The following is a 27,376-nucleotide window of genomic DNA, read 5'->3' on the forward strand; positions in this document are numbered from 1 at the left end:
AAGGAATATTTCATCATATTTTGCTGTTTTAGACTTTTTTTCCCTTTAAGTAGACGCATAGCTGCTTCAACTTTGGCTTTCTATATCGCACATCTGGAGTTATCTTTAGGAGACTGCCCTGTTGCCATTGTTACTGTCGTTACGAAATTTTTTCATTTCCAATCATGAATAAGTCTACTTGTTTTCATTTTTTGCCTGCTGGAGTGTAATGAATGTTGTTATGGTACTAAACAATAATCAAAATAATAGGAGTAGGTTCCTACAGGTGCTAAAGGTTGAAATTGAAGGGCTTTTCAATGACTTTGCCAAATTTTAGATAAATTGAAGGACCTCTTTTGGAAAGGTTTGCATAAGAAAGTTTAAAAATTATTTAACATTATTTCTCAGCTTTTCTATTAAAGTACTGCAATTTTTTACTTGAAAATTGTTAAGAGAAAGCATTGCAAAAATCAAGTTCTAGTCCTCAAATTCAAGTACTTTCAAGACCTTGAATTTGTAATTTTTGAATTCAAGCATCTTCAAAGACTTTCAAGGCTTTTATGAACTATGATTAGGTAATGTACTTGCCTTTAACTGCAAGGAGAAGGGAATTTTTTATCTATTATTGATATCGAGTCAAAGTTTGTTGCAAAATGTTCACCCAAGGGGAGTTTTTGCAAATCAGTTGATTGAAGCAATATTACTTTTCAATAGTTCATGTTGTTTTTAATAGAAAAATTTCTGAATATTGAATATCGCTGATGGCCACAACAAGAGAAGTTGTACTATTTACAGTTTTAGTATATTCAATTAGAGGGATTTGACTTTCATTAGATACCAAGAGGCAATACACATATTTTGACCTTTTAGTGGGTTAAAAATACATGTCATAAAAAAAACTGAAAACCTCATTGAAAACCCTGTGCATTCATTATTATTTCTTACAAGATTTTCAAGAACTGATTTGCTATTAACTGAATCAGACATTGTTCCTTCACTGTAATCACTTTTAGGATCTAAACTTACTTAATTTAATTCAGATGGTTCTTATTATCTCCCTTTTTTTTTTCCATGCTACAATAACTATTTTTCAAAAGTCAGCCAGTACATTTCGATGATTTTTTATTAATATTCAAGATTTATTTATTTAACACATGATAAATATCATTGGTTTGCATTTCTGTGAATTCCCATCCCAGTCATCAACTGTGGAAGAGAAACAAATACAAAGAGTTAGGTGTGAATTTTGAGTGAAACTCAATTTAAGATGACAGGCATGGGCAATAGGAAGATGAAACAGTCTTCAACTAAAAAAGGCCTTCTAGATGGATGATTTGACTTCCAAGAGACAAGAAGGAACTCTAGGCCAAAAATGATAAATAAGGTAAACCCAGAAATGGCAGTGATTATAACCATGGCAAGGAAGGGAATTAAAGAAAAAGGAGAGGAAGTTATGAACTAAATCAACTAACTTGTAAGAGAAAGGGCTGACAACTTGGCATTTAGTATTCTGGTTATTTCCTTTTTTTTTTTTGGGGGGGGGGGGGAGGAAAGGTGGGGCATGTTACCTTAAAATTCCCCAATAGGATTTAAATCATTCACACCTACCACCTCTATTCATTCACAGCTTCATTGTTACAATGTAAAGATCCATTACTTGACATCAGAAAGTTGTACTGGGGAAAAAAAGAGCAAAAAACAAGTGGGAGTATGTCTTTCTAATGACAGAAAGACATACTCCCACTACAACTAACCCTATTTCAGAAAATTTGGCTGAAATAATTTTTTATTATAGCAATACCAAACATCTCAGTGAGTCAACCAGACTCGTTCTCAGCGAGCCAACTAGACTTATTCTCAGCGAGCCAACCAGAATTATTCTCAGCGAGCCAACCAGAATTATTCTCAGCGAGCCAACCAGACTCATTCTCAGCGAGCCAACCAGACTTATTCTCAGCGAGCCAACCAGACTTATTCTCAGCGAGCCAACCAGACTTATTCTCAGCGAGCCAACCAGACTTATTCTCAGCGAGCCAACCAGACTTATTCTCAGCGAGCCAACCAGACTTATTCTCAGCGAGCCAACCAGACTTATTCTCAGCGAGCCAACCAGACTTATTCTCAGCGAGCCAACCAGACTTATTCTCAGCGAGCCAACCAGACTTATTCTCAGCGAGCCAACCAGACTTATTCTCAGCGAGCCAACCAGACTTGTTCTCAGCGAGCCAACCAGAATTATTCTCAGCGAGTCAACCAGACTTCTTCTCAATGAGCCAGACTTACAAAGTCCAGTATCCTCAGCAAGTCAAAGCCCAGTATCCTCAGCGAGTCAAAGACCAGTATCCTCAGCGAGTCAAAGACCAGTATCCTCAGCGAGTCAAAGACCAGTATCCTCAGCGAGTCAAAGACCAGTATCCTCAGCGAGTCAAAGACCAGTATCCTCAGCGAGTCAAAGACCAGTATCCTCAGCGAGTCAAAGACCAGTATCCTCAGCGAGTCAAAGACCAGTATCCTCAGCGAGTCAAAGACCAGTATCCTCAGCGAGTCAAAGCCCAGTATCCTCAGCCAGTCAAAGACCAGTATCCTCAGCGAGTCAAAGCCCAGTATCCTCAGCGAGTCAAAGCCCAGTATCCTCAGCGAGTCAAAGTCCAGTATCCTCAGCGAGTCAAAGACCAGTATCCTCAGCGAGTCAAAGACCAGTATCCTCAGCGAGTCAAAGACCAGTATCCTCAGCGAGTCAAAGACCAGTATCCTCAGCGAGTCAAAGACCAGTATCCTCAGCGAGTCAAAGACCAGTATCCTCAGCAAGTCTAAGAGTAGTATCCTAAACAAGCTAAAAAGAAAGCATTTAATTTGGGGCCAGTCAAGGTATATGGATCCTCTACAAGTGATAGCTTTAGATTTGCAGCAAATTTAATTCCAATAAACACTATGAGTCTTAGTATTATAAGCAAGTTGAACTATAGATACAAAATAAGGGACAATCATACTAACCTTTGGAATAAAGCTCCAGGGGAATTGTCCAAATTTCTGTAAAAGAACAAATATATTAGCCAAGTCACTGGTACCACTAAATGAGGAAAAAATCTAAATGAGAGTGAAAAGGAACCATTGAGTGCTGTATAATTTTTTAAATATCACCCTGAACTTTAATCAAGTGGAAACTATTTTAAGAAGTTGATTCTGTTTGCTTTACTTGCCTTTCATAAAAAAATAGCTGTTGATAATGGGTGCATAAATACTCCTTTTCTGAATTTTAACCTTGATTTCAATGTTTCCCATCAGCAGAGAGAGTGATCTCAGGATAAACAATGTTCTTCCTGTTTTAAAATTTATAAATGAACTCTTAACATATTTCCAAGGTTGTGATAATTCCACTATCTAATTGACTTGGCAATTACCTGGTTTTTGATAATACATTTTTTACTAAGCCAAGTCATCTCCTACCTCTCCTGGGCTGGATATTCAAGCTCTTCTCCTTTATAACTTGGTTATGCAATATGGTTAAATTACTACAGATTGCTAAAATTTCTGTGCCTTTTCTCCTGAGCGAATAAATACGAAATGGAAAGTACAGAAACATCTCTGCCTTCTGAGTTGTTTCAATTCTTCATAATGCATGAGATAAATGAATGAAGATCCATCAAAATCATAACCTCCACGCATCATGGCTAATGTGGCATTACATTTCTATGTTTCTTTCCTTTTACTTCATCTGGTAATTTGTCTTTCAAATGGCTCTAACCAAATGATAAAGTTCAGTGGTTGAGATTCTGAACTTGCATCCATTGTTTGGACCTCACAATGAATTACAATAATTTATATACAATATTTGGCAAATGAAAAGGTAAACTTTTGGTTTCACCGTGGAACAGCATACGTAGATCACTGTACTTAATTCTCACCTTGAAAAAAAATAAGGGGCCACCCTTACACTGGTTTTTCAAGTGAATAACCTTTTCACAGGGTCAAAACATTGAGCCCTACTGACTAAGATTTACCTAATATTATGGAAATAACAAGAAAAGGCCTTGAACCAGTTAGGGGCTTTCTTTTTAAATTGTTTATTGAATAAGAAATGTGGAGACAAATAATACCGCAAACAATGCATAATGATAGTTGCTTGGTCACGCCAGTTACTTATCAAAATTAGCTTTAATTTTTAATCCAAGAAAAAGGTAATCTTCGGAACGAACCAACATGACAGAGTTAAAAATCGATCTTTTGATGTACTTGGTTAAAGTAGTTGATTAGCTTCTTCGTGTCCTGGAAAAATTCGGCGTTGTAACTGGGCCAGACTCCAAATCAAAGTAAATTAAGAACGTATCCTCGTTTGCAAGTGAACTCAGTTCAAGGTCAGATCATGGGTCATCTTTACTTTCGGAACGTAGTGACATAGATTTCACAGGGAACTTTATGAAGAAAAATTTCCCAAATCCTTAGAGGAGCTGCGTTCGTTTTTGGATCCATCTCAAACCTCCAGTAAACAAGCCTGATTGTAAATAGTTATTGAATAATGAAACGCTGGGGCCAAATTTATTTAACCATGGAATTGTTTCGCGTAATTCCGCCCAAAAACCCTTTGGCTATTGGACAGGAGGGTAATCAAAACCTTTGCTTGGCATGTATGATACTGTAATAAGAATACGTGGCACTAGCTTACTTGTAACATAAGTTGAAATTTGAACTTTTAAAATTCAGCTGAAATTAGTCACGTACTTACCCGACTCTCGACTCTTGCCTTGTAAACAACGTAGCAACCGGTATCATTTCAAAAGCATAGATGTGTCATCATGTAACAGAAATGGATTGTTTATGCGATGTATTCCACTACATTCTCGTTAACCAACTTCTAAAACGACTGCCATTCTCGACACACGCGTACCATTGTGGCTGTAGCTGCTGGTTTCCTCTCTAAGCCATAACTAAGTCTAAGCTGTCATATCAAGTTGGAACACGCTGTGGTTGCTAAAAATTAAAAAAACATCCAAGGGAGAAAAAGATAAGGCTGAAGGCGTGCACGAAGCCAGAAAATCAAGGATCTTTGCCGGCGTGGGATAGTTCAAACTCGAGCCTAGGGGCATCTTGGCGTTTGTCAGCGGTATGACCTCAGGGAGAATGGGTTACCATAAGCGCCCAGCCTCAAATAAGCGCCCAGCCTCAAATAAGCGCCCAGCCTCAAATAAGCGCCCAGCCTCAAATAAGCGCCCAGCCTCAAATAAGCGCCCAGCCTCAAATAGGCGCCCAGCCTCAAATAAGCGCCCAGCCTCAAATAAGCGCCCAGCCTCAAATAAGCGCCCAGCCTCAAATAAGCGCCCAGCCTCAAATAAGCGCCCAGCCTCAAATAAGCGCCCAGCCTCAAATAAGCGCCCAGCCTCAAATAAGCGCCCAGCCTCAAATAAGCGCCCAACCTGAAAGCCCAAAAATTAAGGTTACCTCCTACCTTCGCGGATGTCCTTCGGGAGAAAATTCGTACGCGCGCTAGTTGGAAGAAAACCCTAACAAACTAGACATCAAAACAAAGGTTAATAAATGCAATTTACGATAAAAATATAATTTCGGCGATTTTTTCACTTAGGAAGTGTCTGGAGCCGGAAAGGCGTGAAACGACCGAGTGTTTTTCTATTGAATTTATCAGGTATCGGATCCCGCGGCACGAGAAAAATGGCTGCCTAGTCTCATTCACAAGGTATCAATCAACAAAAGTGTGTCAGGCTTTTCCAATATTCTGATTGGTTGTCTGGATATTCGCATCTAAAGTTAGAGTAGCGAAAAATATGCGAAGCGTTTTGCGTAAATGGACACCACGTAAAAAATATTTAAAAGATCAAAATTTCCTGAGAAACTTTTGTTCGTCATCATCCCGGGAATGTTTTGGCGAAATTTCACGAAAATTGGTCAAATCTACATACCCTATAAATTCGTTCAAAGTGGATGTATTCCTCTCAAAATCAAATGCGAGATTTTAGCTCCCAAAGGTTTGTAAACAACTTGCGCCACACCAGGAGATTATCTCGCCTCCTGAAACCGCAAACCAATGAGAAAGACGAGACCCGGCGTCAATGACAATGGATCAAGATTTTCCCGGGAAAAGTATCGTGTAGCAGTCTTTTTCTTTTTTTTTTTTTTCGCCCTGTTGATCGTTTTGTAATGGACAAAGTCGGCGAAGAGAAAACCCGCGGCAGAAAGGGTAAATCTGTCGCATTCTTCTTTTTCTCCATCGGTTTCGTCACATTCCAACGAAGAATCTTATTTACAACCTTCTGTGGTGTTGACTTTAATTTTTCCGCTCTTTGCCCCAAGGATAATTGAATGCTGTCGATCTTCAGTGGATGCCAAGCTTGTCGACGGCTCCTGGCCAAACCAAGAACCTTTGTCGCTTTGTTTTGTTTTGTTTTGTTTTGTTTTTTTTTTTGGACAAAATGCTGCCATCTCTCTCTTCTTTGGACCTTTTTTTCTTTTTCTTTACCCAAGGACTCTTCTCTAATTTTTAGTTTTGTGTTATATCCACGAGAAAAGACTTTCTACGAGCAGATTACTTCCACGTATGAAATTTGTCAAGGGCGCGATGTAATATTCCTCCGAATATTCGAATATTCCCCCGGTGGATTCGCCCATTTACGAGATTATGACACCTTCCTGATTTATTAACTTTTATTCGAAAAGACATTTTTTTTTAAATAAGTCGGACGCTTTTTGAAATTTTTAATTTTTTTTCTTTTGCAAACACTAGTTAAAAAGTGTAACTTCAATCTAGTCCCAAAACAAATTAGCCTCTGAAGGTAGGAAGTAACCTTCAATAAGCGCGCTTAATAATGATAAATAATATTAATAATAACAATAATAATAATGTTCTCTATTGATTCAAAACAGAAAAATACAGTCCTAATGTTACAAGCAATTTGAGTTAAAAGAGTTAAAAGGTTAATAATTCCACAAAATTAAATTTACCACCTGATTACGGTTAAAAATTGTCATATAGGTTATGTCTAAAAATTAAACGACCAACGAATGTATTTTTAAAACGTTTACTTTTGATGCTTGTTCTGGTGCCAGACCTAGTCCGTAAATTGTAGCTGCAGGCCTTTACAAGCGGAATAAAAAGCGACAGGGGTGATTGGCGGCCTTAGAAACCTTTTTAAAAATACTACTGCTTCTGTAAAATTGATCGTAAATTGTGATTTCTTGTAATAAAATTCCTTTTCCAACGATCGAAAAAAACATTGTACTGGGGTGAGGTCGGAGTCTGATGCTCCATATGGGCATATGTGAAATCGGGGAAGTACTAAGGAATCGAAAAGAAAGTCTATTTGTACCTGCTTATACCCCTCTTTACGTAGACATCTAAGGACATAGAGGCATTTAACATGTGTATTGAACCTACAGTCACTCTGAAATGTGACACCTAGAATGCTCACATAAGTACAACTAGGGATCCCTAACACAGGAGGGTATAATTCATGATTGCCTTTCAAGGACTGTAAGCTCCTTACATTTGCTGGGGTTAAATAACATTCCATGTTTTCTATCCACTCTAAGAAATGTTTGACCAATGTCTCAGACATGTCTTTAACTTTGTACACAGGAGCAATGATATTTCAGTGAAACAGCAGCATACTAGAATAACACTGGCAGGGTATCTAAATAGATCTCTAGATCATTTATAAAAATATGGAATAGTTAGTGTCCGCTTACGCTACCTTGAGTAGTACCTTGATTCAATAATTTCCAATCAGAAGAAATATTATTGTAGCAAATTCTTTGGTTTCTACCTTTCAAAACACACGGGTATAGTTTAATTATATATGGATTTAATTGGAGATTTCTCAACTTTCTTGCCAGCAAGAATCAGAATACGGCAATTGAATTTTTTTTATTGTTTGATTGAAAAGGTGATGGACTCAACACAGAAACTGTGTTTTTCTGAAGGGATCGATCGATGTTTTAACAGTTTTTTTTTTTTTTTTTTTTTTGCCTTAATCAAAGTTTTCCATTGTAAACTCCCAAACTGCCACTCGATGCGTGGAAAACATCCAACCAAAGCCACTGCACAAAGCAATGACGGGAAGATGTTTTTCATGAAACGATGGATTGCTGTTGTTCCTGCCAAAGACGTACAAGTAGATATAAGTCATTTCATTAACTTGTTTGGAATAAAAAGTAGAAAAGAAGAGATTGTAGAGCCGGTGCAAGCGAGCGGATATGTAAATGTAGAAAAGTAAGATGTCAGAATAGCATGAAATAACAAATTCAAAAAAAGAAATTCTTTGATCAGCATCAAAGGAGAAATCGAGATGTTTTTCTTGATATGTAAAGAAAATCGCGAAAAACGGTTGTATATTTGAAAACACAGAAATGAGGTGCGTCGCCATTCAAAGCCTTTCTCAGGCCACACTTTCAGCATCTGCTTACACTTAAAAGTAAACCGTTCTGAAAATCCATCACACCCACGTCTAGGGTAATCCGAGAAGAAACTTGAGATGTTAATACAGAGGGTTTCCTTTCATATTTATATATGAATGTTAAGCTGGCCTGTACTTCTGTGATGCACTTCACCCAAATATTAGTAAGATGTCATGGCCTCCGAAACCTACCGAGCTATGTGATAGTGCAGTCAAACTTTCAGAAGAACTAGATGCGTTTCTATACTCTAAACTGGCAACACACACATCTCAGCGGAGTATTCTGATCGCGTCAGGCGCCTTGTTACCTCTTTTGGCCTGGGCATTATTTAAGGAGTTACGGCAGGAGTACAAAAACCACCCAAGCAAATACTGTTACCGTATGCCGAACAATGTTCAACTTATCCAGATGCCACACCGACTGGGGCATGAGATCGCTCCTTTGCCTGAAACTATCAAGCCATATATCAAAGCAACACTCCCGCGGGGTATTATAGATAGATTGGAGGAGAACCTTTCTGGTGCGGGAACCAAAAAGCCAATGGCTAGAATGGATTTAACATTTCTGTACTTAATGAGGTTCAACTGTCTCACTGGCTGTCAACAGGTATCTCCCGAGTATCGATGTGCCTGCTACTGACATGGCTACCGTTCACAAGGTTCTAGTGCAGTCTCTCAAGATAAAGAACACGCTCAACTTAAAGAGCATCGGCTTCGTCATTGACTTAACACTGTATGCAAAGGCAAGTGAGGGACAATGGAAACAAAGCGCAAAATTGAAAGATATGGCTATGAAAATGGAAGTATTCCACACAGCATGCACCATGTTGTCCAACACTGGCAAAAGCTTCCAGGATGCTGGCTTGCGGGAACTGTGTGTAGAGTGTGATGTGATAGCAGAAGGTTCTATTGCAGAAGTTCTAAAGGGACTTACTCGTGTATGAAGCCCGATACTGATAAATCCCTTGATTCCACTATTCCTGGTAAGTGGAAAATTTTCTTTACAGAATTTTAAACAAATTAAAAATGAAAAAATGAAGCTGTAAACCTATTTGTTTCTGTACTTCTAAAGATAGCAAACTTTAAATATAGTAACAAGAACTCACCTTTATAAAGTTATGTTTTTATAGACTCATGCATAATACAAATTTAACTGCCAACTGCAAGAAGAAAAAAAATCAAGGCCTTTCTCTTTAACTTTAAAGATGACAAGGACATGGGAGAGCAAAGACATGACATTGAGGAGAGGAAGACCTTAAGTGAGGGTAAGATTTAACAAACAAAATTCATTAAGTTTCATAGCTGATGAATTTCTCCAGTTTTCTAATTTGCTCAAAGCATTCCAAAATGGGAAATTCAGGCCAATCCCGCATGACCATTAGCAAAAACCTATAAACAACTGACGACAACAATTTCTTATTACTATCCTCACAGAACCAGAAAGGAAGAAAAAGAAGAGCCGAAAGAGAAGAAAGAAGAAAAATAATGAATCTCAGCAAGAAGGAACCGAAAAACCTAGTTAAAGTGTAGATGAAGTTATTAATAAGTGCAAAAGTTATCATGCAATGTCTTGTATATTGAAATAGCCGTAACTTTTCTTTTAATACCTGTCAAAAAGTTTTCTTTGCAAATGTGATGAGAATAAATATGTATTAGTCGACTGTAATCGGGCCAGATGGTATTATTTGACAACATTTTCCAGAGGCAAAGAGATCAACGAGCTATAATTATATGCAACTGATAACAAAAATTTTTGTTTTAGTCATCAAGGTCATTATGCACTTATCAGCGGCCGTCCCAGGGGGGAGAGGGTGACCCCGGGGAACCCCTGAGCATTTGCAAAGGAATTTCCTAAACCCCCTAACCAACAATAACATTGCTCAACATAAAGCTACCAATGCCCTTCCCCTGGGGACAAAGAAGTATGCTCTACTAACTCAAACAATGTAATGCTCCAAAAGAATGTTATTTGCCACAAACAAAAACTTACTTCAGCTTGTGTTTATTATACAGGGCTATACAGGGCTCAAAGTTAAAAACATCCTATGTGGCTTTTTGCCGGCGACTAACTGGAAAAAGTAGTAGTAGTAGTGGTTAACCATGTATCACACACACTGGAGGCATTTGAATTCATCTTCTTATGCAACAGGCACAGTTGCAGTGGTCGTGGCATCAAGCAAGTCAGGAGTTATTATTTTTTTTGTTTGCCATTTCTTTAATAAGCTGCTCCATGTGAAATCTTGAAGGGTTGTCCCTTCAAAATCTTAAAGGTGTAGACTTTCCTGGTTTGGAGAATGTGGCTATAAGAAAAACATAATCGTGTTGCTTTCACTCCACACTTTCAATCGATTTCTTGTAGCTGTATAGCAAATTTGCGGTTTTGGGTCAATTATAATCTTATTTGTATTATAAGGAACATAAAAGATACTCTTTAAATTATAAAATAATACATTTACAAGTGTAGAGAACTTCGCACACATGGAATTTAAAGTTCTCTGCCAATTTAAGTAAAGGTATAGGCTTTAAAAGGGATAATTTAATGTATCATAAGCTAAGATTCATATATAAATATGAAAGGAAACCCTCTGTATTAACATCTGAGGTTTCTTCTCTGATTACCCTAGACGTGGGTGTGATGGATTTTCAGAACGGTTTACTTTTAAGTGTAAGCAAATAGTGAAAGTGTGGCCTGAGAAAGGCTTTGAAAGTTGAGAAATCTCCAACTAAATCCATATATAATTAAACTATACCCGAGTTTTTTAAAAGGTAGAAACCAAAGAATTTGCTTCAATAATATTTCTTTTGATTGGAAATTCTTGAATCAAGGTACTACTCAAGGTAGCGTAAGCGTACCCTATCTATTCCATATTTTTATAAATGATCTAGAGATCTACTTAGATATCCTGCCAGTGTTATTCTAGTATGCTGATGTTTCAAACATCATTGCCCCTGTTTACAAAGTTAAAGACATGTCTGAGGCATTGGTCAAACATTTCTTAGAATGGATAGAAAGGAATCGAATGTTATTTAACCCTAGCAAATGTAAGGGGCTTACATTCCTTGAAAGCCAATCATGAATTGTACCCTCCTGTATTCGGGATCCCTAGTTGTACCACTTATGTGAGCATTGTAGGTGTCACCTTCCAGAGTTGCTGTAGGTTCAATACACATGTTAAATGCCTCTGTGTCCTTAGATGTCTACGCAAAGAGGGGTATAAGCAGGTAGAAATAGACTTTCTCTTCGATTCCTTAGTACTTCCCAATTTCACGTATGCCCATATGGAGCATGAGACTCCGACCTCATCCCCAGTACAATGCTTTTTTAGATCGCTGTTGGAAAAGGAATTTTATTACAAGAAATCACAATTTACGATCAATGTTACAGAAGCAGTAGTATTTTTAAAAAGGTTTCTAAGACCGCCAATCACCCCTGTTCCGTTTTATTCCGTTTGTAAAGGCCTGCAGCTACAATTTACGGACGCGGCCTGGCACCCGAACAAGCATCAAAATTAAACGTTTTAAAAATACATTCGTTAGTCGTTTAATTTTTAGACATAAGTTAGATGACAATTTTTAACCGTAATCAGGTGGTAAATTTAATTTTGTGGAATTATTAACCTTTTAACTCTTTTAACTCAATTTGCGTGTAACATTAGGAATGTATTTTTATGTTTTGAATCAATAAAGACCATTATTATCATTTATCATTATTAAGCGCGCTTATTTAATTTTTGGGCTTTTAGGGTGGGCGCTTATTCGAGGCTGGGCGCTTATGGTAACTCATTCTCCTTGAGGTCATACCGCTGACACAAGCCAAGATGCCCCCGGGCTCGAGATTCAACTATCCCACGCCGGAAAAGGTCATTGAGGTTAACAGTAAGAGAATAGAGCCTTTGTCTTCAAACGAATCAACCGCGATGTCATTCAAACTTGTACTTTGCCATCAAAGTCGTAATTTTACATCTTCGATTTACCGGCTTCGTGCACACCTTCAGCCTTATCTTTTTCTCCCTTCGATGGTTTTTTTTAATTTTTAACAAGTACAGCGTGTGGCAACTTGATGTGACAGCTTAGACATGGCTATGGCTTAGAGAGGAAACGAGACTTCCTACAGCCACGATGGTACGAGTGTGTCGAGAATGGCAATCATTTCAGAAGTTGCTTAACGGGAATGTAGTGGAATACATCGCATAAACAATCCATTTCTGTTACATGATGACACATCTATGCTTTTGAAATGATACCGGTGACTACGTTGTTTACAAGGCAAGAGTCGAGAGCCGGGTAAGTACGTGACTAAATTCAGCTGCATTTTGTAAGTTCACATTTCAACTTAAGTTACAAGTAAGGTAGTGCCACGCAGTCTTATTACAGTATCATACATGCCAAGCATAGGTTTTTATTACCCTCCAATAGCCAAAGGGGTTTTGATCGGAATTACGCGAAACAATTCCATGTTTGAATAAATTTGGCCCCAGCATTCCATTATTCAATAACTATTTACAATCAGGCTTGTTTACTGGAGGTTTCAGATGGATCACATCGAACGCAGCTCCTATGAGGATTTAGGGAATTTTTATTTATAAAGTTCCCTGCGAAATCTGTGTCACTACGTTCCGAAAGTAAAGATGACCCATGATCTGACCTTTAACTGAGTTCGCTTGCAAACGAGGATACGTTCTTAATTTACTTTGATTTGGAGTCTGGCCCAGTTACAACGCCGAATTTTTCTAGGACACGGAGAAGCTAATCAACTACTTTAGCCAAGTACATCAAAAGATCGATTTTTAACTCTTTCATATTGGTTCGTTCCGAAGATTACCTTTTTCTTGGATTAAAAATTAAAACTAATTTGAATAGGTAACTGGCGTGACCAAGCAACTATCATTATGCATTGTTTGCGGTATGATTTGTCTCCACATTTCTTATTCAATAAACAATTTAAAAAGAAAGCTCCTAACTGGCTCAAGGCCTTTTCTTGTCATTTCCATAATATTAGGTCAATCTTAGTCGGTAGGGCTTGTTTTGTCCTCGTGAAAAGGTTATTCACTTGAAAGACGAGTGTTAAGGGTGGCCCCATATTTTTTTTCAAGGTGAGAATTAAGTACAGTGATCTTCGTATGCTGTTCAATGGTGAAACCAAAAGTTGACCTTTTCATTTGCCAAATATTGTTTATAAATTATTGTAATTCATTGTGAGGTCCAAACAATGGATGCTAGTTCAGAATCTCAACCACTGAACTTTATCATTTGGTTTGAGTAATAAGGGCCAGTTTTGAGGTTTCATAATTTCGCATCTGTATATTATTGAGGTTTGGCAAAGCGGGATAAGATTGTGTTATCAAAATTGTGTTATTTTATTTGCGCACGCTTTTTTCGATGTAAGAGTATACCTCTCTACTGAAGTGATAACTCCAGAAACACGTTTCTCAAACCCCTCATTTAGGTTTCCTGTATTCTCGAAGGGTATTTTGAAACTCTTTGTTTTCACTAAACGTGGAGCGCGACCAAGTCGTTCTTAGGAGGCCTAGGGCTTCCGTTTTTACAAATCCAGTGTTTACGCTTAGTGGATGAAGTTGGTTTACTTATTACAAGGCCTCTTTCTCTCTAATATGCGTTTACATGTCAAGGGGAAATTCAGAGTTGAATAACTTGCTTCAAGGAATATAATTACTGACTTTGAAATTACTCATCCCGCCATCGGTTGCGAGTTTATCAAACGCCATTGGTGTCGAGATTCTTAGGCAGATTGCAGTTTCGAATCTTTTTCAATAACGTCAATTGCCTACTAAGAACAAATTCGTCACAGAGGAACGACAGGAGTCGCGTAGGCCCATCAAACGTTTTAACTTTTGAAGGAATGGCAACAGACTGTGAATTCCCGTTACAATCCACGTAATATTCACGTCGTATCTCGCTGCCGCCGAAGGTGTTCGCTCCAACGCGTCAAGATGCAAATGAATCAAGTATGGTTTTGCGCAATTATAGTGCGCACACCCCCTGGTCTACAATAGTGTGAATAAAACCTTTTGGCAGATCGATTTTGTTATTTCGTGCACAACATGGATCTCCATTATTTTAGTAATTTAAAGAGAGCGAATCCTTTAAGGATAATTCGATGGCTTCAAAACCGTGGATTACTGGCCAATCCATTGCACTGCGGCGAGTGCAACCAAGACATGATAATGATTCAACGATCCGATGCCCACGTGGACGGATTTCGATGGTAGGGAAGAGTATTTGTAGCCTAGATTTTGCATGAAAGTAATTATGGATCAAGTTTTGAGGCCTCAGATATTTAGTCTTCGTTTTGTAGTATTCCGATTAAAGATATATTTTGTCGAATTCGATGGAAACTTTTACGCGAAGGTAAGTTATCCTATTAAGACTAAGAAGCTCAGCAAGATGACCATAATCATGGTAATTTAAAATCAATCTCATTTAATATCCAACTTGATCTGTTTGTATAAGGAAAACAAAAGAGAAAATAAGTAGCAAAAAACTGTACGAAAACCAAAACAGCCTCGACATAAGCGCTTTAGTGAACTTCTGCTCGTAGTTTATTCTTCTTGAACGGCAGGACCAGGTGGGCCACGGCTGACGCCTCATTTGCACTTGATAAAATGGTAATCAATTGTAACTCAAAAGGATGTATGATTCCCTTGTCATCATTTATTCTCTTTTTCGTTTTCCCCTTTTTTTGTTGTAACAGATATGAGGATATCTAGATATTCACGACTACCGAAAATTTTTTAAAACGGTAGTCTCACCTGGTCTCAATCTTTTTTTCAGGAGATGCTTTACTTGCAAAATGAAACGAAGCATTAGGAAAAATTCTTTCTTTGCCAAATTTCCGAAGCAATCTCTAGGGCAGCTCATTATGCTGATATACTTCTGGTCGGTGGACCTAAGCCGTAAGAAGACGACGCGGATGTTGGCCATCTCAAACAACCTGGTTTGCAAAGTATTTCGTGCCTTGGAGGATATTTGTTCCGTGGAATTAGCGACAAATCCATTCCTCCCGTTTCCAGCCGGAGGAGCAGCCGTTGTGAAATGTGACGAGAGTAAATTTAACCATAAAGCAAAGGTAAATTCAAAACTTGCTAAGTTTTAAGTAGCAGCATTTAATCGAACAAATTCCACCCGAGCTGAGGTATTCGTATTAAAAAAAAACATACAAATTTTACTCAAAGTACACGATTAGCAACAAGATTTAAAAAAACTTAGTATACGGCTTAAGAGTGTTTACACCAAAGTTGATGGTGTAAAATATTTAAGGGTGAATCACTGTTTTCTGTCAAGTTACTCTACAAACATACTGTGCTGGAAAACCTTTGTTAGAACATTTTCCGACGTCTGAAGCAGTTACATTAAAAAAGTAATGAACTATATCTTCTATTTTAGTACAACAGAGGAAGACGAGCCCCTGACGTCTGGGTGTTTGGTGTCCTATACACCGCCACAAGTCCCGCCAAGGGCTTCTATCAGGTAGTCAGGCGTAGGGATCGGGCCACTCTTTTGCCAATTTTGGCTAAGTGCCTGCAACCAGGAAGCACTGTGTATACAGACGACTGGGGAGCGTATCGCAATCTACAAAGACACTTGCCAAATCGAGTCGCCTGTCATCGAGTTGTAGTTCACTCGGAAAATTTTGTGGATCCCGCAACTGGTATCCATACACAAGAAGCCGAGTCGGCGTGGGCCAACTTGAAAATGCCTCTTAAAGCACGGCGTGGAATATCCCGCGATGACCTCCAGGCCTACCTCGATGATAGAATGTGGAGACAGTGGCGAGGTCTTGACGACATAATTGCAAATTTCTTGCCTGTGGTAGCCTCGCAATACACCAACTATACAGTATAGTAGGCTTCTTTTTGCAGTGTTATAAATTATGGATAAAGTACTCCAATAAAGATCCATTTGTTTTCTTCAGAGAAAATTCAATGTTTCTTTTATTGCTTCCTTCCAACTCTGATCCGGAACGACGGAATATGACCCCAAATCCTAAAACACGGAACGGATATCAGGGTATGTCGCAAGAAGTTTGTTCAGAGACTCAAGCACTTGGCTCATTCATCCCCCAGATGAGAACGCGCGTGACTAAAATGAAGAGTTGTTGTTGTTGTTTTTTTTTTCTTTTAATGATTCTTATGAATAATTATGAACATTATACACGAAAGATAGTTGCGTTGTAAACCTCTTTAGTTCCCTTTCGTTATGCCAAATTTGCCATGAGTTTTATTCGCGGCATAAGAAGTCACACAGCGCGTGAAAACTAACTTGACCTAACACATTGCAATAAACAATTGTAACATACGTTTCCTGGTCACGTCTGCATTGATTTAATGAAAAGCATATGCTTGTGTGAGAACATCACAGGAACGTTTTCAAGCTTCTCAAAATAAAAGTACACTCGGCCACAACTACAAACTTAGACTAGCGTGAGAGCAAGCCCTGGTTACGAGCCATTCATTACGAGCTTTTCTTTGTCCACGAATGAGTTTTAGACCTTCAGTAACAGTAGGTAAAGGGAGGCTGCATGGGGTCATGCGCGTGGTGAAATAGCCTCTTTTTGTCCGGAAAGTTTATTTCTTTCGCTGCTATGTAAGCCGTGAATTTTATTGTAATATGGTGGTGTTTTTCGCACCTGGTCGTGAAGAAATTCTTAAAATTCTTCTTTACTGCTTTCCTCTGCTAACTTCCTTTTGCCACGAGAAATTCCCACACGCATGACCCCATGCAACCTCTCTTCACCTAGTGCTACTCAAGGTCTAAAACTTATTCGTGGATGAAGAAAAGCTTGTATCGAAGGACTCGTGCTAGTCTAAGTTTGTAGCTGGGGCTGAACGTCGTTATTATAAGCCTTAAAACGTTCTTGTGATGTTCTCACACTTACAACAACATGTGTTTCATTAAATCATTGCAGACGTGACCAGGAAACGTAGGTCAAGTTAGTTTTTACATGCTGTGAGAATTTTTATTCTCACAGATACAACTAACGGAAAATTTAGCATAACAAAAGGTAACAAAAAAGGTTTATGTTCATAATTATTCCTAACAATCAGTAAACGAGGAAGGTGTCATGATATAGTGCTTGAGTGAATCGTAAGTACTTAAAAAAGGAATGACCTAAAACCACCTACAACCATCTAAAACCACCTACAACCACCTTGAGAATACAATTGTGTGACAATTTGTGACAATGAAAATTCAAACCGGAAATGTTGTCGCATGTCTCGCATGGCATGACCAGGGAAAAACACCAAGAGAATTTCTTACACGTAGTTACTAAAACAAGGAATGACCTACAATCACCTACAGTGAGCTAATGTAAGATCCCTGCAGTGACGTAAATGAAGATTTTAGGTCATTTCTTCTTTTAGTAATTACGTTGAGTGAATCCCACTCAGACAAAAGTTACCGTAATTGTCGGCCGTTTCCCCGGAGTGTCTAGAAAACGAAGACCTAAGACCCAGGGTCTTCGTTTTCTACACATCCCCCTCGATGCCCCCCCCCCCCCCCCGTCAAAATCCCTTGGAAACGTCTGGAAGTTTTGCTTTTAACTACTCCTAGACACTAATGGTGGGTAAAAACAACGCTAAAGGACACTAAAGGTGAAAATCAAATAGCAGCAAGTCAGAGACATCGATAGCTTTGGGCTTTAGTAACGGCAACTCAAACGCCATAGTCAACGAGCTGTTTGCAGTCAATGCCGCGGCCACACGAACTGGTTCCGCAGACGTGACACGTAGTGATTACTGTAATCGTCATATATATTTTTGGCTTAGAGAGAAATTTTAATAACAAGCAGTTGCGACAAACAATTCGCTATGAGACGTGTTTGGCCTGTCAAGAACCTTTAACTCAATGATATTTTTAGAAAGCAAAACAAAAAGGGTTTCACACCATCATGAGGCTTTTAGTCTTCTTTGGCACCTTTTTTGTAGGTCATTGGAGGTCATTGTAGCTAATTGTAGGTTCACTCGTTTTAGTCACTACGCTCTTGACACTCCCTTAATGAGAAAAACGTCTAAATTATAGTTTTACCTTCTAGATTATATTAACATTTCGATATTTTCATTGTAAACTGCATTTGTTAAGCCTTCTTTTGATGTAGAGTTTGTTAGGGTTTTCTCGAAACTAGCGCACGTATAAATTTTTCCCGAACGACACCTGCGAAGGTGCGAAGTAACCACGAACAACCCCAAGAGAGACGCTACTAATATAAAATAGGCTCCCCATCAACGATAATTGCTCATTCCACAAGCATCAAGATGGCTAGCAGTGATAGCTCTTCCTCTTCAAGTAGCGAATCTTTACCTTCAGGACGAGAAGTTAGACGCGAATTGGTATGGCTGAAGGAGAAAGTTAAATCCACCCCACGTGGGCACATCTGGGATTTATTGAATCGGGAGGGAAGGGTGCAAGAGGTCTGTTTCACCACTGGAATGACCAAAAAGCAGACTCGGGAAGCAATCGTAACGACTTTCCCAGGATTGTGCGGCTTTAAAGATAATAGGTATGGCTTTCATTCTTTTGCTGGATTTACATAGAATATTCTCTTGTGCATGATGTTTAAAGCAGTTGATTTAAAATTAAAACTCATAAGGAAGTAAACGAGTCAGCTCACAGTTAGAATGGTCAAGTAGGTGCAAAAGATCATTCCGGTAATATAAATAAAATTTTGCTTTTCTCACCAAGTTACCAACAAAGTGATTCGTGTCTTTCCTATTTTATAACCATTAGTGGTCTGGATGTTTTAATCTCAATTTTCATAGGAGAGGTTTGCTGGCGTAGCATATGTGTATCTTAAACCAAAGCAAACAAGTGTAAAGAGAAACCAATTAAGTAGCTGTTTTTCTTATAAGTTTACATTTTGTGGTCTACATTTTGTGGTCTACATTTTGTGGTTTACATTTTTTTGGTTTACATTTTGTGCTGACTTTTTGATATAATATTTAAGCATTCATATTTACAAGTCTACAAGTAGAGGTAGCAGGATGGAGAGGGTGTTAAAAGGCATACCCGCTGCAAAGTTAATTTTCCAAAGATGCGGCACGACCACGAGGAAAATTTTCATCTTGGTAAAAGAAAAGCCAGGTAAAGATTCGAACATATTGAATTACTTTGATTACTATTCGTGATTACTATTCATTACTTTCCAGTAAAAAAGTAGGGAAAAACTGCTTGAAATATTGGTTAATACGCATTCATTTAGGAAAAATACATCGGTCTGAATAAAGATAACATTCAGGATAAGAACCTGTCGCCACTTTCTAATTTCAACAGTTGGAAAAGACATAATGGATAGGCTCTAATGAAAATTAAGCAGCGATGTTTCATGATCAGTATCACAACAGGTAATTCTGAGAATGCATAAAAATCATTTTGAAATATAAAGTTGATATTACGGAATTCTGTATTATAGGTGGAAACTACCCAAATACCACTTCGGCCAAAAGGGCAAAAACTGAGAAAAGTCAAGGTACTGTATTCCCTAAATGTGTTTAATGATTAGTGCTTTTGGAAAATATAACTCGATTCCTGTCGTCTTCAAATGACTGCTTTAAAAGGAAGTTCCACCATATCGATGAGAATAAAAAAAGTTACAGTGCTGTGTACGTAATATAGAACTATGTTTGTAATAGCATTCAAACAAACATTGCTTTCCCCTAAAAATTTCATTGGCTTTGTATGTGACTTTTTCATGTTTAAATGACGTCACTTTATATGTGACTTTTAAATTCTACAAGAAAGTTCCTCAAAAAGGCATTAAAAATTAAATCTTAGATGCTATGCGCAAGTCCAGTGCAGAAGCTCATGCAGCAGATGTGGCAACAGATGTGGAGGATCAGAATTCTGAGGCATTTTCTTTAACATCAGAATCTGATGATGAAAGCCTTGTGAACTCTGTTTTTGCAAGCTCAGACTCCACAAAATCAACTTCGGCAGACCAGGAAAGAGGTATAATGCAGGTTTGATGGTTCTTAAAAAGCATCAATTAAAAAAATCCTTATCCCGAATAGAATAAAATCCCATGATATCAAGCAACCCACAAATTTCTAGTCACCAATAACTACGAAAGTTGATGCCTTATAACTTGCTGGTACAGTCATACTGGAAGCACTTAAGGAGAGGAGAGGATCGAAATAGTAATGAGTAACGCTAATAAAAGTAGGGTAAATAATAGAGCTGACGAATATAATGAGAACAGTAAAGAATGAAAACCCTGTGCCAGGTTTGTGGTATAGCTTCGACATTACCTTTTTATGTATTATTAACCTATTTCCAGAATAAATGAGCTTCATATATTCATTGTATTCCAGAATAAAGTTTGCATCTTTTTAGTAGATACATAATTAAGAGCTAAAGTTTTTTCGAAGGAAGGAAATTCATAGTTGTTAATCATTTACTTGTTAGGGGTAATGTTTAATTTCTCTTCAATTTAGATAATAGTCAATTCAGTGACCTTTTCCGATGCATCCAAGAGGTGCTTGACCAAAGAGATGTCCAGCCCCTCTTTGTGAATGTCGACTTCAAGGAGGTATGTGTTGATGACCCTTCATATTTCGCTAGTCAGTAACCCACAGTGATATGCAAAATTTAAAGCCACAATTACTGTTCTCAGATCAAGTACTTTCTTAACATAGAGTTTTTGATTATCACCCGAAAATTACATAATTGCACATATCAATGCATTGTTTTTTCTCGAACGTTTCTTTGTAAATGTAGATCTGCCATCAAGCTGCAAGAACCAAGAAAGTGTTGGTCTTGGCCATATTTTATCCTGGGAACAACGAGGAACACATGGCAAGGTAAAGTGCTTAAAATACTTGAAATATTTAAGTTCTTAAGTGCTTCCAAAACCAGAAACACTTAATTACCTTAAAAATCTTCAACTCATAAAGAATGTGATTATTTAGATTACTGATATCATGTTTTGAAGCAAATCAATCTGTTAAGAAACCAATGCCCCATTGTTGTAATAACTCCTTTTTTCCCCTTTGGTTTCACCTAAAATAGGTTGTTAAAGTGCTTGGCACAATTTAAGTCTATCTACTTGTGGATTGAAAGTGCTAAGACCCAAACTGGAAGGCAAGGTAGTAATATTGTTGATTAAAATATATACCAATACCTAATCTAATTATAGTAATATCATGCATATGCTGCGAGAATGAGGTTTAATAGAATTTAATAGGTTTAAATCTACACAATTAACATTTGTGGGTAAAGCCAATGTTCATAATGTTGATGTCTAGGACCTGTCTATCTAATAACAAAATTAAGAATCCAGAGCAATTCTCCTTTCAACAGAACACTAACAAAATTTTAAACACATAGCTTCCCCAAATCAAAACATAACATTCAAAGTCATTAAAATACTTGACTATTTTCCATCTGCAGTAAGGACCACATTTGGAAGAAGAGGTCCATTTAGTGAGTTGATGATCCTTACTCCAAAAGAAAATAACCCCGGTCTAAATGTTTGCTTTTCAGGTAAGTTGAAAAATGTTGCCAATCAATGACAATTATCAAACCCTCTTAACCCTTTAACTCCCGAGATCTGACTGTTAAATCTCTCCTCTAGCTGATACACATTTCTTTGTAAATCAGTTACAGGAATTTGCCACTTAAGTTTAAGAATTAACATGCTAATTAACTGGGAGTGAAGAAGTTAATAAGAAAATTAATGTATTTCTGAATTAAGGTTGTTGTAGAGTCTTAATCTATATTTTTTCCTTCCTGATGTGTGTCATTGCGAAAAATGGCTCATACTTATCTACTCTGTGGAGTGAATTGGTTTTAGAGGAGATTCATATAACTTAAAAATGAAAAGTGTAACATTTGAAAAATTGCTAACTTAAAAATGTCTCATAAAATTGTCCCAATAGCTGTTAACAGTGTTTGGTTTTACATATTGAATTAATATTGAACTGGTTACCCAGTTTTTAAACTTATAGTTTTACAATCAGCATCAGACATTTTGTTACACCTAGGAGAATCCCTGAAAGATGTAAGTGATGATCAAATGGAACATACAATTTGTCACTTATGTGAACATTTGTCATCTACTTCTACAAGAGATTGGTGAGTAAACCATTGGAGAATATCTAGTATTTTTTCAATTAGTTATAAATGTTTTGGATGCAGAGATTAGTCACATTAGGGAAAATATTGAGAAAAGGATAAATTTCACGCACAAATACTGTCTTTTCATGTATCATACAAAGGAGGCAAAAATGTCGTTGTCTTTCATGCATAGAGTTGGGCCATACCATGATAAAATTAAATCTAAAGCAAATATCACATTTCTTTGTAAAACAATAGCATAAAATGCACAAGAAGGCATAAACAAAACCATAAGAAAGATTTCCTTCATTAATGAATTTTTTCCACAAAATTAATTTTAGCTATAATAATATACATGAAAAAATTTCTTGGTTCTGATTGGTTAAGATGAATGCAGTTTTCAGTCAATTCAGTGCAGAGGAGAGTTAATTCAGTGCAAAAGAGGGTTAATTCAGTGCAAAGAAAGAAACAAACCAGAAATTCTGATTGTTCAGAATCATTGGTTAATGTCAATGTCAAGGTCAATGTCAAGGTCAATGTCACTTGCAGATGTCACTTGTTTGAATAAATTATTTTTGCACATGATGCGCACACTTTTCTTCTGCGCAGTTATGAGAAGCTACCTCGTATTTTTTCATGTATATTATTAATAGATAATTACATGATTTTCTCGTGCAATTTGGAATTAATAAGCACTTCTAAATTTTTTCAAAGACCACAAATTGCACTCGCCCTACGGGCTCATGCAATTTTGTTAGTCTTTGAAAAAATCTACTCTTGCTTATTTGTTCCAAATTGCACTGGAAGTCATGTGATTACCTATACAAAAATCTGGAACTGTTCTTGTATCAAATTGGATCAACAAAATTCTTAGAGCTGATTTAACTCATGATATTCAACTATTGTTAAAAGATTAACAAAATTTGTAAACATTTCATGTAAAAAGTCAAGTAGCAGAAAGGTCGGGGACAAGCATCAAAGGGATCGAAAGAGCAGAAGGCTCCTCGTTACTAGAAAAAGCGAAAAGAGTAAGTAAATTCTTTATACTACAAATTAAACCAAAATAATTATTGTTTCTGGAACCTTTCATCAAAGTACTAACAAATAATATAAATCCCCAATGTGCAAAATCATGTTCTATGAGTTTTATGTGCTGCAATAACTGGTGAAAACATAACATAACCATGGTGGAAAGGGAGTTGCGTAGCTAGTGTAACTGTTGCAGTTCAAATTTCTGCAAAAAGGAATGCAAATTAACTTCATGGTCAATGATTGTTCAGAAAAACCTCCCTACTCTTGGTTTTCATGTGTTTTTGGTTTTTTTTCTTCATGTGGTGGTCATAACTTATGTTGCCAAAATAAAAAAAAAAAAGGGGGAATTTAATGTCTTGAACAATTGCTACCAAATTAAGGAAGACCTTTGAATAAGAAATTTCATTTGTGGTAAGCTGTATAATGCTGCATGCTTTGGGTGATTGACTTTTGACAATATATCAAAGACCTGATAAATACCAATACTTTGATATCAGGTAGCAGCCATGAGAAAAAAATGTCTCACCCAAGAACCTGCTGGGGAGTGTTTCCGGATTAAGGTTCTCCTTGAAGATGAGAGGGAGATAACAAGAAATTTTTTACCAAAAGGAACATATCAGGTGAGTTCTGAAACAGTTGAATGATAACTCATTACAAATAAAATAGATTAAAGTATAAAGTACCTTATGGCATATATATATATATTTATTAAAAACTGGATCATTGGATAATGCAATTCAAGAGTTCTAATTGGCTTAGCCATTATGGTATATGAGCCAATATACCATAATCTAACATCTGTGCATTGTGACATCCGATTTCTTATTACAAATTAAAACATAGCTAGCAGAGTTGCGCAATCAAATTCATCCAACGCAAGCGTGCTCAAAATCTCGATAGTGCACGCTGATAGCGTCAGCAAATCCGACTTTGCCAGAAATTTTTTTTCGCGCCAGCGGCCATTGTTAGCGCGGGGAAAAATAATATATTTCGCGACAATAATGGTTACAAACAGAAACTCGGCCTACTAGTCCGAAAACGAAGACAATGTTTGGACCTTTTCCCTTGGGCTAGAGTTCCTAAATGAGGCAGAAAAAGAGAAAAACAAAGGAAAAGGATACTCGGCATCAGCGCCGTCACGATTCGCTTCAACAGATATTGCTGTCCGTTTTTCGCATCGGATTTGATGCACAATTCCACCGGCTATGTTCTAAAACAATTGGTTCATGCTTTCAGCTGTGCACTATCGAGTTATGGAGCACGTGGGGAGTTTGGAGAGCACTCAAGAAGCTAGAGTTGCCCTCGGCTACGCGCCGAGTTGGCTATAATCATCTCATATCCAACAAGAGCGAGTGGAATAATTGTTAAATATATCTAACTGCAGAAAGTACTGTTTTAACCTTCTGGGCCTCATCAGTGCAGTGCTGATGCTTGGATGGGGGAGAGCCGAGACGGTCACCCCAAACGACCCAACCTTTGTGGTATCTTCTAAGCCATGCCAGAGTGTTCAAACTAGAGTAAACTAGCGAGCATGCGCAATTGCAGCAGCAATGACTCATCCTAGATAGAGTGCTCAATTTGGACATGATATATATTATATTTATTAAAAACTTGATCATTGGATAATACAATTCAAGACCTTTTATTGGCTTAGCCATTATGGTATATCACCCAATATACCATAATCTACAAATATGGTAAGGACATGTCAGCTTAAAATTAAAAGGGAGCTAAAAATTTAATGAATTTAATAATTTGATTTAAGGTTTGTAATAAAACAATTATTCCACTCGCGCTTGTTGGATATGAGATGATTATAGCCAACTCGGCGCTACGCGTCGGGTTGCCTATTTATCATCTCATATCCAATGCGCGCTCGTGGAATAATTGTTAAATATATATATATATATAAGCAGAAAAGTGATGGTCAAGAGGCCAACTCCAATGTAGCTTTGTTGGTTTATTAGCTCGAAGTTTCGAACATCTCGGTCTTCCTCGGAGGCTTAATTATATATATATATATATATACCTGCTCTGATAAATAGATATGCCTGCACTCTAAACAACTGTAATGCATGGCCTTTAATAATTACGCATCAACATGCTTACATTCTTTCTCATCAATTTATTTACAGGAGGTGTATGACTGGGTGGGTCAAGAGACTTCCCAAGATTATTTTACATTACATCAACTTGAATCTGGTTTTTTTTTCTGATACAAAACTACCCACTGATAATCTCATCCAATCAGAAAAATTGTGCCTGATAACAAGGGTAAGTAACATGTAATAAGGATCTTGAAAAGGCCCTGTAGTAACAGCTAAATAAAAAAAAAATGGTTTATGTCTATTTTATTTCACAGAAAAAAGATGAAGCAAATGAAATATTTGGAAAAGATGATGAGGTGAGAAAAATCAAAACAGATCATTTGGTCCCTTAGTTTTTTTTTCTTCTTAAAAATCGATCTTATTAAATTTACTTATCTTTCACAACTCTGGTTGATTTCAGGTGACTTTCTATGGCAAGTTTGATTCTGATAAATCTCTCGATTCCACTATTCCTGGTAAGTAGAGAATTCTCTCTACAGAATTTTAAAAAAATGAAAAATGAAAAAATGAAGCTGTAAACCTATTTGTTTCTGTACTTCTAAAGATAGCAAACTTTAAATAAAGTAACAAGAAATCACCTTTATAAAGTTATATTTTTATATACTCATGCATAATACAAATTTAACGGCGAACTGCAAGACGAAAAAAAATCAAGGCCTTTCTCTTTAACTTTAAAGATGACAAGGACTTGGGAGAGCAAAGACATGACATTGAGGAGAGGAAGACTTTAAGTGAGGGTAAGATTTAAAAAACAAAATTCATTAAGTTTCATGGCTGATGAATTTCTCCAGTTTCCTAATTTGCTCTAAGCATTCCAAAATGGGAAATTCCAATCCTGCATGACCATTAGCAAAAACCTATAAAGGACTGACAACAAAAATTTCTTCTTACTATCCTCAAAGAACCAGAAATGAAGAAAAAGAAGACCCGAAAGAGAAGAAAGAAGAAAAATAATGAATCTCAGCAAGAAGGAAACGAAAAACCTTGTTAAAGTGTAGATGAAGTTATTAATAAGTGCAAAAATTATCATGTAATGTCTTGTATATTGAAATAGCCTTAACTTTTCTTTTAATACTTGTCAAAAAGTTATCTTTGCAAATTTGATGAGAATAAATGATATAAAGTTTTCCAATATGTATTAATTGACAGTAATCAGGCCAGATATTTGGTATTGTTCGACAACATTTTCCAGAGGCAAAGAGATCAAGCTATAATTACATGCCACTGATAACAAAAATTTTTGTTTTAGTCATCATGGTAATTATGCACTTACCAGCGGCCGTCCCGGGGGGGGGGGGAGAAGAGGGTGACCCTGGGGAACCCTTGGGCATTTGCAAAGGCATTTCCTAAACCCCCTAACCAACGATAACATTGTTCAACATAAAGCTACCAATGCCCCTCCCCTGGGGACAAAGAAGTATGCTCCACTAACTCAAACAATGTAATGCTCCAAAGGAATGTTATTTGCCACAAACAAAAACTTACTTCAGCTTGTGTTTACTATACAGGGCTATACAGGGCTCAAAGTTAAAAACATCCTATGTGGCTTTTGGCGGCAACTAACTGGAAAAAGTAGTAGTAGTAGTAGTCGTAGTAGTTTTTTTACATCTGTAGATATCAATGGTAATAACCAGTTCCCATGGTAAGGACCTCTTATTCTCAAGATGGCAGCAATGGTAAAAATCCAGTGGGTGTTTTCCCATGTGTCTTGTCTCGGAAGTGCAAATGCACTTCAATGCCCCCGTCTTAGAACAAAAATTGGCGACAAAAGTCTATTCCCCCGGA

General features: G+C 37.3%; 4 protein-coding genes across 11 annotated transcripts in view; 3 read left to right on the forward strand and 1 right to left on the reverse strand.

The window, feature by feature from the left end:
* The window catches only part of LOC148742375 (uncharacterized), a 62,947-nt gene that overhangs the window by 34,583 nt on the left and 988 nt on the right, over nt 1-27,376 (forward strand). The gene's annotated exons all lie outside the window — the stretch shown is intronic.
* On the reverse strand, nt 1,085-4,999 carry LOC148742377 (uncharacterized). Of its 4 annotated transcripts, none has more exons than XR_015999468.1 (4): nt 4,703-4,997; nt 2,974-3,009; nt 1,584-1,655; nt 1,085-1,185 (listed from the first exon to the last, which is right to left on the reverse strand). XR_015999468.1 is itself a non-coding variant. In XM_088755604.1 (4 exons), the coding sequence occupies exons 1-3, from the start codon at nt 4,747-4,749 to the stop codon at nt 2,245-2,247; spliced, it is 651 nt and encodes a 216-aa protein (XP_088611730.1). In that variant the 5' UTR covers nt 4,750-4,999; the 3' UTR covers nt 1,085-1,185; nt 1,588-2,244. The 4 variants fall into 4 exon arrangements, 2 of the variants coding, with proteins under 2 accessions (XP_088611730.1, XP_088611737.1); XR_015999467.1 differs by having other exon boundaries at nt 1,588-1,655; nt 4,703-4,983; XM_088755604.1 differs by having other exon boundaries at nt 1,588-2,812; nt 4,703-4,999.
* Nucleotides 12,306-16,253, forward strand: LOC148742378 (uncharacterized). 2 transcript variants are annotated; one of them, XM_088755587.1, is made up of 3 exons: nt 12,306-12,665; nt 15,174-15,468; nt 15,786-16,253. In XM_088755587.1, exons 1-3 carry the CDS (start codon nt 12,619-12,621, stop codon nt 16,242-16,244), a joined length of 801 nt encoding a protein of 266 aa, XP_088611713.1. In that variant the 5' UTR covers nt 12,306-12,618; the 3' UTR covers nt 16,245-16,253. The 2 variants fall into 2 exon arrangements, with proteins under 2 accessions (XP_088611713.1, XP_088611716.1); XM_088755590.1 differs by lacking the exon at nt 12,306-12,665 and adding an exon at nt 13,667-14,607.
* LOC148742379 (uncharacterized) lies at nt 20,162-25,757 on the forward strand. 2 transcript variants are annotated; one of them, XM_088755577.1, is made up of 9 exons: nt 20,162-20,345; nt 20,831-20,925; nt 21,114-21,196; nt 21,405-21,481; nt 21,786-21,878; nt 22,379-22,469; nt 23,398-23,483; nt 23,985-24,103; nt 25,619-25,757. In XM_088755577.1, exons 1-9 carry the CDS (start codon nt 20,177-20,179, stop codon nt 25,697-25,699), a joined length of 894 nt encoding a protein of 297 aa, XP_088611703.1. In that variant the 5' UTR covers nt 20,162-20,176; the 3' UTR covers nt 25,700-25,757. The 2 variants fall into 2 exon arrangements, with proteins under 2 accessions (XP_088611703.1, XP_088611707.1); XM_088755581.1 differs by having other exon boundaries at nt 23,398-23,479; nt 23,981-24,103.

This window comes from Stylophora pistillata, chromosome 1, assembly GCF_964205215.1.
Source record: "Stylophora pistillata chromosome 1, jaStyPist1.2, whole genome shotgun sequence".
Classification (NCBI taxonomy): Eukaryota; Metazoa; Cnidaria; class Anthozoa; order Scleractinia; family Pocilloporidae; genus Stylophora; species Stylophora pistillata.

What these genes read in the sequence shown, in the direction of transcription:
- LOC148742377 (XM_088755604.1), bottom strand. Translation starts at nt 4,749, where the DNA reads ATGATACCGGTTGCTACGTTGTTTACAAGGCAAGAGTCGAGAGTCGG. An exon ending in AGGCAAGAGTCGAGAGTCGG is followed by an intron (nt 3,010 to 4,702) that starts GTAAGTACGTGA and finishes GTTCTTTTACAG; the next exon opens with AAATTTGGACAATTCCCCTG. An exon ending in CCTGGAGCTTTATTCCAAAG is followed by an intron (nt 2,813 to 2,973) that starts GTTAGTATGATT and finishes CTTTCTTTTTAG; the next exon opens with CTTGTTTAGGATACTACTCT.
- LOC148742378 (XM_088755590.1), top strand. Translation starts at nt 14,444, where the DNA reads ATGGATCTCCATTATTTTAGTAATTTAAAGAGAGCGAATCCTTTAAGG. An exon ending in CACGTGGACGGATTTCGATG is followed by an intron (nt 14,608 to 15,173) that starts GTAGGGAAGAGT and finishes TCTTTTTTTCAG; the next exon opens with GAGATGCTTTACTTGCAAAA. An exon ending in AATTTAACCATAAAGCAAAG is followed by an intron (nt 15,469 to 15,785) that starts GTAAATTCAAAA and finishes CTTCTATTTTAG; the next exon opens with TACAACAGAGGAAGACGAGC.
- LOC148742379 (XM_088755577.1), top strand. Translation starts at nt 20,177, where the DNA reads ATGCGCAAGTCCAGTGCAGAAGCTCATGCAGCAGATGTGGCAACAGAT. An exon ending in TTCGGCAGACCAGGAAAGAG is followed by an intron (nt 20,346 to 20,830) that starts GTATAATGCAGG and finishes TCTTCAATTTAG; the next exon opens with ATAATAGTCAATTCAGTGAC. An exon ending in AACGAGGAACACATGGCAAG is followed by an intron (nt 21,197 to 21,404) that starts GTAAAGTGCTTA and finishes CACCTAAAATAG; the next exon opens with GTTGTTAAAGTGCTTGGCAC.